The 12,553-nt window shown below is 36.4% G+C and overlaps 1 protein-coding gene across 2 annotated transcripts in view; it reads right to left on the minus strand.

Annotated features, from left to right (window-relative positions):
• Positions 1-291: 291 nt before the first annotated feature.
• LOC126094534 (tyrosine-protein kinase Btk29A) overlaps positions 292-12,553 on the minus strand; it is a 366,017-nt gene continuing 353,755 nt past the window's right edge. For both annotated transcript variants that reach the window (XM_049908958.1, XM_049908957.1), the window contains exons 10-12: positions 9,357-9,475; positions 7,170-7,303; positions 292-6,833 (exon numbers count right to left, since the gene is read on the minus strand). In XM_049908958.1, coding sequence (XP_049764915.1) covers positions 6,732-6,833; positions 7,170-7,303; positions 9,357-9,475 — 355 coding nt within the window. In that variant the 3' untranslated portion in view covers positions 292-6,731. The remainder of the gene's footprint in view (positions 6,834-7,169; positions 7,304-9,356; positions 9,476-12,553) is intronic.

Raw genomic sequence — 12,553 nt, forward strand, 5'->3', positions numbered from 1 at the left:
AGAGAGAGAGAGAGAGAGAGTGAGTGAGTGAGTGAGTGAGTGTGTGTGTGTGTGTGTGTGTGTGTGCGCGCGCACTTGTGTGCGTGAGCATGCGCGCGCATGTGTGTGTGCGTGCACTTTCTATGTGTGGCTGTAACAATCAGAAAATGTGTCACTTTCTACAACAGAATAAAGGCACAGCACTAGTACAGAAATTTAGATTCTCAAATAACAAATTTTTGTGTTAGTATTAAAGGTATTTTCAATAGATTTATGTAGGGTGCATTAAGATAATAAATAGTTCCAGACACCTAGTAGAAATAAATACACAATGTTATTAAAAGTTTACAGAATCTTACAACAGTTCTTGAGTTAACTTTTAAATACAAGAGAACACTTCATACATTCAGTATTTGTTTCCCCAGGTAGCTCAAAGAAAAGAAATGTCCAACTGTGTAACAAATGGCTCTCTCTATGATAGGTCAAAAAAATAAATCCACCTCCATTTGCAAAATTTAAAAGGTTATGGATACCACTTAAATGCAAACAGCTGAAGTAATTTTCTTGAGTTAAGCTTCTGTAGGAAAGCACAGCACAGCCCAGCACTGCCTGCTGAACTATTTTAGCAATTGACATGACAGTTTTACATAATTATATTTTCTTCTTTTAAAGCTTATCAAGCTATACAGAGAAGGAGGGGAAGTGACTGGAAGTTAAAGTGAAAAGCAAGCACTTACACTATTTGGAAGAGTAATGTACAAAGTTAGCTCCATAACAGAACTTTACACACTAGAATCAAAATCCCAAGACTGAACAATGGAAATTTTCATTACTAATTTAAAACACACAATGTAACAACACAAATGTATGTATTATTATCGCTTAGTGCTTCCTTCAGTTGATTAGAAGAACATAAGAAGGGTTAGGAACTACTAATATGAACACCAATTTTGAGGAAGGACCACACAAAATTAGTTCTGCTGAGATCCAGAATATGATTCAAATACTTCAGTCCTAATGTACTAAGACTATTAGTTCTGGCACTTTTCTGTTAATTTCCCTGGGATTAGTTGTTATGTAGATCTGAGCAACAATTAGAAGGCCAGCAACTTTTTGTTAATGCGGTAATAGTAGCTGGAATGTTTTACAGATAAATAAAGTAAATGATTTTTGAGCAACAATTCTTGTTAATATTACAATTGAGGGAAATTAAAAGGATGAGGAATCGAGCAAGTGCCACTAAAGAGGGAATTCATGAGGGCCAGAAAGTAATCTCTGTAGCGTGGGAAGCAACAGGGTGGGACAGAACAGCTACTACACTGAATTGGGCAGCAAATGAGTGAGCTCAGACCTGCTATAGAGAGAAAGCTCCATTGCTTCTCGTTGGCCTACAGTAGATGTTCAGGTGAGCACTGTAATGGAAAATCACAGACGATGTAAAAAAAAAAAAAAAAAACCCTTGAGGAATGTGCTGCATATGGATGGAACGTCATGAATGAAGATGATTAAGAATGGAAGGGCGAATACACATAATGGTAATAGACTACTTGGCAGTTCATATGTACCCAGCAATGAACTGGTTTTAAATGTTGAAGTAATTCATGAGAATAGTGCCTCACAACTATCTCACCTTTCAGATAACTTTACACATGTTTCTCAGTGCTTTGCCAAAGACCATGACTAAACAGCTGAGGTACATAAACTGCTGTGCTTAATGGTTCCAAAACTCCTTTTCAAGAGCCACAAAACTCAGTGTGTAACTGCTTGTCTTAAACTTCTTTTTGGTAACAATACTTGAGGAGAAAACCTACCAGACACAATCGTGATCTGTAATGAGACAGGTATGTGGAGACAAAACAGCAGTCAAAGCTGTGAGATCATACCACCACATCTAACAAACCACAACAACATGCTGACTCTGTCAGCTACACTGATTTTCACTACCACTCTTTTGGGACACTAAAGGAGTATTGTTGGTGGCTTTTATAGAATGTAGAAGGATAAGCAATTATGAAGTGTGCTATGAACCATTAAGATAACTAAGATTCAAAATAAAATGTGGTCTCTCTACCAATGTTCTGGCTCGTTTTTGAGTGTTCACCCTAAAGTGAAAATTGGGCACCAAGAAACTTCCACTTTTCCCCACACAAGAAAACTGGCTTCGCTGCCAATCCTTTGACAGTACTGAACTTGAAGATGCTGCCATGGGTTGGCTGCAACTGCAGGCAGCAGGATCTTATGCAGAGGGAATTACTGAATTCATTAGGAGAGCTGGTAATTGCTTAAATCTGAATGATGTTTTTGTAGGGAACTACATGAAAGGTATAGTTTCAAGACATTTATAGTAAATTTGTTTTAAGTATTGCAACATTTTATTTACAGCCTAGCAGAGTTTACTTTCTGAATAGCCCTCAGTGATGTTTGTTCATCCTTCCACAGTTTACTTAAACTTAAACGTATTAACATTCAGCATCAGTTACCTCATTTAAAGCATGAGAAAGCACATATATTCAAGAGGTTTTGATTTGATTATGAGTTTTTGAGGAACATAATTGTGATGCTGAAGTTTTTCTAAATGACACTACTTTGTGTCATAAGCACTTTAGTAATTTATGCCAAAGTGAGGACCTAAACTTCCACTTAAAATTGCTACTAGTAATGACTGTATACTTGCAGCATCTGTTACATCATCAGTAACTGCCATATCTGAGATGCTACATGCATCATGTACATTCTAGACAACTACATTTGTTCCTGTTAATAGCACGCTATCGTGCTAGGAGCTACTGACAATCCATCATAAAGAGGATATGGAGAAATGGGATCTCAATAGATAATATTGACTGCATGGAGCATTCCATTCTGACTTTTTATGTGCTTTCCTCAGAATATTTATCTTTGGAGAATGTAAATCTGCTAGAAAAATTTTACTGTTATACTTGTCTATTTACTGATTTTCATTAATAAAAAAGTGTACAAGGCAGTATATGCTTTGGCACTTCTGACAAAATCTTCCAGCTTCACAGTTAAGGAAATTTCTTACATATGCCACATCAGATAATTTTCCAATGTGATTCAAAAGTTCCCAGCAGTTATTTAGTATTGAAATCCAATTGATATCTGTCATATCATGAAGTTTTATAATTGCATAGAAATAATGACACTATAATATGGGTCACGGAATATAGAGGTACACAAACTATATAATCACAAAAGCTCTCAATACTGTGGCCACCTGATAACTGAAACACAAAAATACAAACTTTTTTTCTTTCACACTACTGCTTAATTCAGTTCTGTGAAACACAGTATTGTTAAGAGATCAGCCAATATATCTGCACTCCACTTTACTCTGATCTTTTAACAACAGCAGTGTAAAACATATCACAGTCTAGGAATATAAAATAAAGACAGGATAAAATGGTAAACTAGGGGAAGTATCCAATCTTATGCATGCAGTTCTTAGTTCTAATAACAATAAAACTGCACTAAATCATTATCCCCTAAATATCGGGATTCAAGTATAGCCTGACAAATGTTTTTAAACAAATGGGTCTATTTACACAAAAAAGGTTACTAGATATATGCTCTATGCCTATCACTCAGCATTTACAATATAAATAAAAAGTCTTCATCAACAAATAAGCACTCCTAAAACACTGTTGACATTAAACATAGCTATTAATCTAACAACACTACTAGACAACCTCTGCTTACAGAGATTCAACCAATGGCAAATTTTACAAAAAGTCCTCTCATCTTAAACAGGCAATAAGCACACAACATTTTCACATAGAATTTGTATAAAATGACATTTTTCTTGCAATCAGTGCCGTATTATAACCATCCAACAGTTATATCAGTATTGAAAGATATTCAATATCACAAGAACAACACATGGCAGTACATTTTTCAAATGAACACTTGAACACTTACTCTGGGCATTTTAAAATTTTTGTTTCAGTATACAATACAGTCTGCACTACAGTTAAATAAACTGCAATGGAAGTCCAAGAATGTTCCTGCTGCCATGAGCAGTTTGCAATCGATATTTTTGATGGCCACACACCAAACCATGATGCATAAAAAGGAAGTTTTAAGTTCCATGATCTTATATAAAAAGGAAATTGCAATACTTCTGATCAAAATATGGACGAAGAACAGTCAGCTACAACTTTTTATAAAGTGTACTGCACCTACGACATAGGAACACAGTGGAATACTGTTGCAGAAAAGACTACATGCTACATTTATTCTGCAGGAACTAAAATGATGTAGAAAGAGACATTAAAACCTAATCTTACTTCAGAAATTAACTGGTTTTATCATGTGAATGTTACATTGAGCACCTGAACAAATGTGCACATATGCACTCTCACTGTACATATGAAATATTTCAAGCTTTGATAAACAATCTAACTACCTCTTACTGTACACAGCGGTTCACATTATATTAAGCAGTGACCTTAAACTTTAAAATGTTTGATGTACTGAAATATGGCAATTTCAAACAGAATATTACATGAGAAGTGATAGAGGTTTCCTTTTACACACCTGCTTTACAAATTTCTCCCTTCTCTCTCTCTCTCTCTCTCTCTCTCTCACACACACACACACACACACACACACACACACACACACACACACACACACACACACACACACATCTACGAGGCCAAAAATATACATTCTTGTTTTAACAGCTACGCTGGACAAAAAGTTCTTACTTTACATTATTATGCTGTTAAAATGAATTTTTACATTCATTTACGATGGGAAAAAGTCTATCAATTCCAAAACTGAAAAACCACACTCTGAGCTATAGAAGAAATTAAAAAGTCACCTTTCCAGTTTTTGTGTAAGTACAGTGCCTAAACTATGTTCATGACACTCAGCAAAATCTACTGCTAGGCACACAACAATATTAAGTACAAGATGTTGTGAATATTTTCAACCAAGTTACACAACCTTATCTTGTTAACAGTGAATCATTAGGAAAGGACATTTCTGAGTAGCAGCAATATGCTTGTGACTATGCTGTCAGATTTTTTTTTCTTTTTTTCATTTACTCAAAATTCCAGTGTTTAGGACATTACAAAAGGCAGTAAATTTCCAAATGAAGAAAGAGATAAAGCAAAGTTTCTTTGTTGATTAGTTAAAAATTACCTGGTCCCTAAAAGTTTCTAACAGAAAACTGATTAACTGTGAATTGTCATTAACAAATTATTATGAAGCAGAGCATACATTTATAATCTGTTGACAAGTAATTTGTTTCTTTTTAATTGTGTAAGACATATTCTTTTAAGGTCACAAAATTTATTTTTGTGCACCAGAAATTCAGAACTACAACACCAGGAATGTCATGTATTCTATTCCACTGAAGATTCCCTGCTTAAATAAATTAATCTATTGGTAATTACCTAACTAAAGATACTTCCAAGTTGCAATTTGAGAAACAGCTATGAACTATTTTCAGTCCAATAGTGATACATTTCTAAGTCTTTTCAATAAAACCTCAACACATGAGGAAGCGTTGTGTAATGGTACCTTATATATCAAGACAATAAAAAAACCTTACAATTTCTCAGCGAGCGCCCGCGCGCACAAACACACACACACACACACACACACACACACACACACACACACACATTCTAATGTTTAGACAGCAGATATAAAATTATTTCTAATTCAGAGGATATAACATATCCAACGTATCACATGCAACCACATATATATAAATACCCAATTATGGAACTTCTTGGCAAACACACACATCTCAGAAATTAATTTCTAACAATTTAATAAAATATTACAACAGCTTACCAAAAAATAATTGCAGTAGTAAAAAATCTTCCTAACATTTTAACACGAGGCTTTCCTAATAAATTACTCACACTGCTATTCCAGGACATTGTGCGTACAAGATCTTGATAAAAGTAGCAGAGGAAAGCACTAAAAACATACACTGTCCAAGCAAATGGCAGCAGTATTCACCCTCACAGCCAGAGTTCTAACTTCACATACAATCCACCCACTGCTGGTTACAGAGTATGGCACGACGACAACAGCTAAAATGATTCCTTCCATTAATCTAGTGCTCGCAGCAAAATTCATTTGAGTAATATCAAGATACAGAGACTAGGGTCATTAGGAATAAATACAATTTATGAATCAGGAATCACAACAGTTTCCAGACTGGGTACCATCACACACAAAACTACAGTCAAGAATATGTGCAGCCAGGCAGAAGATCAATCACCTGGTTAAACATGTGGTATCATTAACTTCAATGTTCAGCCATAACAGTGTCTTCCGAGTCACTTCTGACGCATTTAAAATATTACAATTACCACTGCACAAAAAAAAAAAACACTTCTTCAGGGTGATACACACACGGAGTATACCTCCAAATATAACAAATCAGTGTACGACATGAGATCAAACAGACGAGATGGACAGATAAGTTATTAGATAATGTCTGCCAACAGAAGATGTACCTCCACTGAGACATTGGCCGCAGTACGACAGCCGATGGCCTGAGCCTCACTAACAGCGCCCATTTGCTGCCACTACTTAGCAGTCCGACGGCTTGCTTGGATGGCACGGCACAGTTCGGCCCAAGGATGGCCGTAGGATGTGCAGAATATGCATGCTGGGCTCGGAGTGGGCACAGGTACAGATGCAGGCGTGGACACAGAATCCAGGAGCGGCGGCGGTGGGGCAGCCGGAGGGGAGGGTGCCGGGGGCAGTCAGTCAGCCATGACACCCTGTGAGACGCTCACCAGCTGCTCCTTGAGTGACCGGAATGACGGGCGGTCCTCCGGCGCATGGCACCAGCACTTGCGCATCACCTGCAAACAGAGGGCATAAGTACAGAATGTAGCGTGTACATTAAAATGATAGTGTACAACAGAAATGCTTATCAAACGTCTGATGCTAACATGTTTGAATTTCTTTATTGTATAACTCCAACCTGTTTACATTTACCTGAAAGATTTTGACTCTCAGACATGAAGATGATCATTATATATTATCAAAACTAGCTGTCAGTCATTTATGTCATGCAACAGAGACTGTAAAAGTAACTCCCCCAATGAAATGTCATCCAACACACTACAATTTTCTCAAATAGATATACCTTTTTGTACAGAAATATTGTTTTGACATCCCAGCACATGTTTACACACCTGATACACCTCTTTGTAACACGCCTTTGGTCGCTCCAGTACAATGCCCCTTTGCACCCTTTCAACGACTTCAGTGTTCTTGAGACGCCCGTAAGGCATTTTGCCACATGTGAACACTTCCCACATCAGGACTCCTGTTAAACAAAAAGATTATGCTTTATGAAACACTGGAAACTCCAGGTTGGAATATCAACAATATCAGGAAAAGATAGATTGCTACTCACTGTAAAAGTGACATGCTGAATTGCAGACAAGCACAATGAAAAGCATCTTTTCACTGTGCCTATCTGCAACCCAATGTGTAATCTTTACAATGAATAGCAACCCACGATCATGCTTCATCTTTTATACTAAACACACCTACAAAATATTAATTCAATTTCACACAATAACAAAAATTATTCCCTTGAGCTTGGGGACAAAAAAAAAAAATGGTATTTTTCACAAGACTTAAAAGCTTCTAATTACACTCTTTACTTGGCGCATGAGAAACATAGTTCTGACGTGTTCTTTAGAAGCATACAAAAATACGTTTCTCACAAAATACAAAATCATTTGAGCATCCTAAAAACCGAAACAAAAACAAAAAAATCATTGATACTCAAGGTGTGAGAGAAAGAAATAAATTATGTTACAAAGAATTGGTAAACAAAATTTTTTTCAACCTGCAGAAAAAAGTTAGAACCATAAACTGTTCTTAGGTCAGTCTCAAGATGTACAAATTCATTCAGCACATTTTTATAATGAAAATGTCTTCCAAGGCAAAAATAAGATACTGCCATAGGTTTGAAATAATTTTGCCTGTGTAAGAAAAAAAAGTTGTCCATTGAGTGTGTGTTGTGACAAATCTCACAGAAAATTGAAGCCAAAAATAATTAAGAAAATGAAATTAATTTTGATAACATACACCACACCACTATGTAGAATTCCTCCCCTTCAAAAGATTCCGTGTGTGGATTCATGAAGTGCTAGCCACAGAATTTTTTTACAAAAGCTACCTTCCTTTCCTCGATGTGTTGGTCAGGATGTAGGGTGACCATACATTGGAACATGCCGTTATTAGAAAGTCAACTTACATCGATTTGTTTTCACAGGCTGACAGCTGTCACCAAGGCTCAGCATGAAGGGGTACTTTATACCTTGGTTCATATGGACCATGCCAGCCCAGACTGTGAAAGCATGTCAGCTGAGGCAGCCTACCTCAGAGTCACCTTCCATCACACCGATTATAGTGAAAATAACAGAGGGAAACATTCCACGTGGGAAAAATATATCTAAAAATGAAGATGATGTAGCTTACCAAACGAAAGCGTTGGTATGTTGATAGACACACAAACAAATACAAATCCACACACAAAATTCGAGCTTTCACAACCTAAGATTGCTTCATCAGGAAAGAGGGAAGGAGAGGGAAAGACCAAAGGATGTGGGTTTTAAGGGAGAGGGTAAGGAGTCATTCCAATCCCGGGAGCGGAAAGACTTACCTTAGGGGGAGAAAAGGACAGGTATACACTCGCACACACGCACACACACATATCCATCCGCACATATACAGACACAAGCAGACATATCAATATGTCTGCTTGTGTCTGTATATGTGTGGATGGATATGTGTGTGTGTGTGTGCGCGAGTGTATACTGAGCTTTCACATGTCACTTGACATGGCAGGAAATTTTATTGAGGGAATCTTGTTCGTGGCTGATTAATCTGTTAGATGTTAAGCGAACTGTGAAGAGCCATTTCTCCACTAATAACTATGCTCAGCCTCAAGCTGCCTGTCACACAATATTTGCGTTAATTCAAATGGTACACTTTCAAACATCCATCCTATGATCCAGAAATGTCTCCAAGTTTCACTTCTCCACACTCATGTCAAAACACTTTAACTCCGATGAGAGCTTGAAGAAGCTGTCATAGTCTGGCTGCTATCTCAGGTGGTAGAGAGGGAATTTACCAACTCATTAAGAGAGATGGAAAATGCTTAAACCTGTATGGCGATAATGTAGAGAAGTAATACAAAAGTGTAGTTACAACATTTTTCTAATAAATTTGCTGCACTTATCACAATATTTTATTTGTATCAAAATGGAAGCTTCTTTCCGAATAGTTCTCACTAAATGCATATATGACAATCACAGTTCATGAGAAGGTGATGTGAAATTCACACTTGCGAACTATTTATTTACCATAAGCCCAAACATCGGACTTCGAAGAGAACCTGGTGTAGTTGAGCACCTCAGGGGGTGCCCACTTGATGGGGAACTTGGTGCCACCAGAGCTCGTGTACTGGTCATCCAAAACATACCTGCAATGTACAAAGAGTAATTTAATTGCTAAAAAGATAGCCTTATCCAGACAATTTTTTTTTTCCACAGAAAGATTGGACATAATAAATAAAAAGATTACTTCATCACAAATCAAACACAGTCAGCAGTTTATTTGTACGAAACTTTGTTATAATCTGTAAGTACAGTAGCAGCCAGCTGTGGGCGGAAGTCAGGAAATATTTCCAACGAATCTTGTGGAACTATTCCCTACATTTTTAAGCCAAGGAACTTCCTCAAGATGATTCCATTGGCCGTTGTGTACAGGAAATGTTGTCATTGAATGACTATTAACTTGGGCAGAATTTTTATTTGGTATCATAAATGGCAGCTTGCTTTAAATGTGGATACATTTAAGTTCATTCAGAAGGGTATGAGAAAAATTCTAGTAATATTTGAATACAGTATTAGGGGCATGCTACTCCACTGTGCTGTCATTTAAATATCTATGTGTAACACTACGAAAAAACATGAAATGAAACATGCACATACGGTCAGTTTAGGGAGGGTCAATGGTCTACTGCAGTTTATGGGGAGAGTTTTGGTAAAGTGCAACATATCTATAAAGGAGACTGCATGTAACATAATTGTGTGACCCATTATATTATACTGCTCAAGTGTTTGGGATTCTCACCAGATCAAACTAAAGAAAGGCAACTTAGTGAGTCAGGTGCACTGCTAGATTTGTTGTTAGTCCAGTGTTACAGAACTGCCCAGTGAGCTTATGTGGGAATCATTGGAGGAGAAAATATGATCTTCTCACAAAAGGCTTCTGAAGAAGTTTAGAGAACCAGCATTCATTATAGGTTCAAGTAATTCTATTGTTTCAAACATGTATGGGCAAAATAATAGAGATTTGGCCTTGTAAAGAGGTATACAGCAGTAACTATTCCCTCATACCATTCACAAATGGAAAAGGAATTTGAGCAAGCAGTAACGGTACATAGTATTGTATGGCATGCACTGTAGAGTAGCCTGGAATATATGTAGATGTAGACAGTATAGATCCACAATTCTTTTTGTCCTGCTCTAAGCCTTTCACATTTGCAAGTTAAATACACTTTTATCATGCATCATACACTCAAGAAAGTCTAACAGCTCTGCAACAATTTTCTGCAGATTTATTTCCTCTCCGAATCCAACACACTTCTGTACATTTCCCAACCAATCAACTTCCACAGTACTCCTATAAAAATACACTTACTAACTGCTCAGGCTCTCATGGGACCAAACTCCATTACAGCTAATCCCTTACTTTTGATGTATTAATATGTCATGCTATTCTGTTTCTCATACAACTAGGATGGATTCAAACACACCAGCGTGCCCTTTCTCGCAATGCTGCAGACCAGTCAAATATCTGTGTGCTATTGACATGACATGCTGAAATTTCTGTGGGCCACAGTGTCATTCCTAAAATAAAAAAAATACTTTTTTCCTTACCTTAGTTATGCACAGTAGTTAATTGGTACCTAAAAATTTAAAATTGTGGTGCAAACTGTATTTCTAGTTTTAAGTAGAATTTAAATTTGGCTGACTACCAACAAATGCATATTCTTCATAGAAACATTTTATTTCAGGCAATTTACTAATACTAATGCTATCTATATTCAAAATTTTGTGTCTGCTACAAGAGTTTCTAGCTTAGGAAATATTGCTGTTAAAAATGAGTGTACTGTAAGAAATGAAACATTGTACAATTTCTATAATAAATTCCTTCAAAACTCCAGTATTACCATATTACAGCATGGAATTTTCAGTTTCTAAAAAATGTATATGATTCCTAGAAAAATATGCCAATCAAACATTTCTGTTGTAACATTTTGTTTCTGGAATAATCTTGATGAGCTTCAATAGAAGACATTGGAGAAATTTTTGCACCTAAATATCCATTCACTAACACAGACCCAATATTATTTAAAGAATAGTGTAGTTAAGCAATATACTTCTATTTTGGAATTCGTGTAAATATTACCAGTAATTCCAGTTTTCTACAATACTACTGAAAACATAATTGAAAAGTATTTCTCCAATTTGCAATAATTTGAAAATAGTTTCCTATATATGTATGGGGTGAATCTATAAAAACGCCTAGTGCTCAAAGTCAGTGACACCCAGGAATTTAAGTGTGAGGAACGTTTGTTAATCTGTGAAAACTTTCCACTCAGAAAAATGTGTTCACACTGACTTTATCTGAGTCAAAGTAAGTTATGGGCCCATTATTGTAGATGAACCTCTGCTAGGTTCAACTGTAAGCTGGCCACAAACGTTTTAGTGTGTTTATAAAAATAAAAGTGTGTCAAAAATACTTTAAATATATTTACCGTATTTACTCAAATCTAAGCCGCACTTTTTTTCCGATTTTTGTAATCCAAAGAACCACCTGCGGCTTAGAATCGAGTGCAAAGCAAGCGGAAGTTCTGAAAAATGTTGATGGGTGCTGCCACAACTAACATCTGCCGTCGAATATATGTAGCGCTACACAGGCATGCTTTATAGGCACAAAGATAAATACTGGCACCAAAACCTCTGCGTCAGTAAATAAATTTAAAAAAAAAGGTAAAAGACGAGCTTTTTCTCCGCCTCGAGTTTCGACCACTGCATTTTCACACATTATCCAACGAAGTAAATACAAATTCCATATTGTTAATCTTCGATTGTAGGAGCATTTCATTGTACTACGAAAATCCGACTGGCAAGACTGTTTGGGATGTTTGTCAATATGGCCAACTCTACATTCTGAATTTTTTTCTACCTGTGAGAAGAGATGGTTGCTAATAGGAACTTTTATGAATTGTGAATCACATGCAGTATTCTCTTCACCATAAGAATAATACGAATATAAAAATTTTGCCACGTATTGTTTCGTGTTTGCTGCTATCTCATTTAAATCCTGTCTGCCTAATAAACTACGAAACTAGAGTGAGACAACAGCAAACGCGGAACAATATACATATCATGTCATGTTTATATTCGTATTATTCTTATGCTTAATAGTGATACAGCCAAAAATGAAGCACGGCAATTGACTAGATTTTTAAATCCAAGATGACTCTAAT

This window comes from Schistocerca cancellata, chromosome 8 (assembly GCF_023864275.1).
Source record: "Schistocerca cancellata isolate TAMUIC-IGC-003103 chromosome 8, iqSchCanc2.1, whole genome shotgun sequence".
Taxonomy (NCBI): domain Eukaryota; kingdom Metazoa; phylum Arthropoda; class Insecta; order Orthoptera; family Acrididae; genus Schistocerca; species Schistocerca cancellata.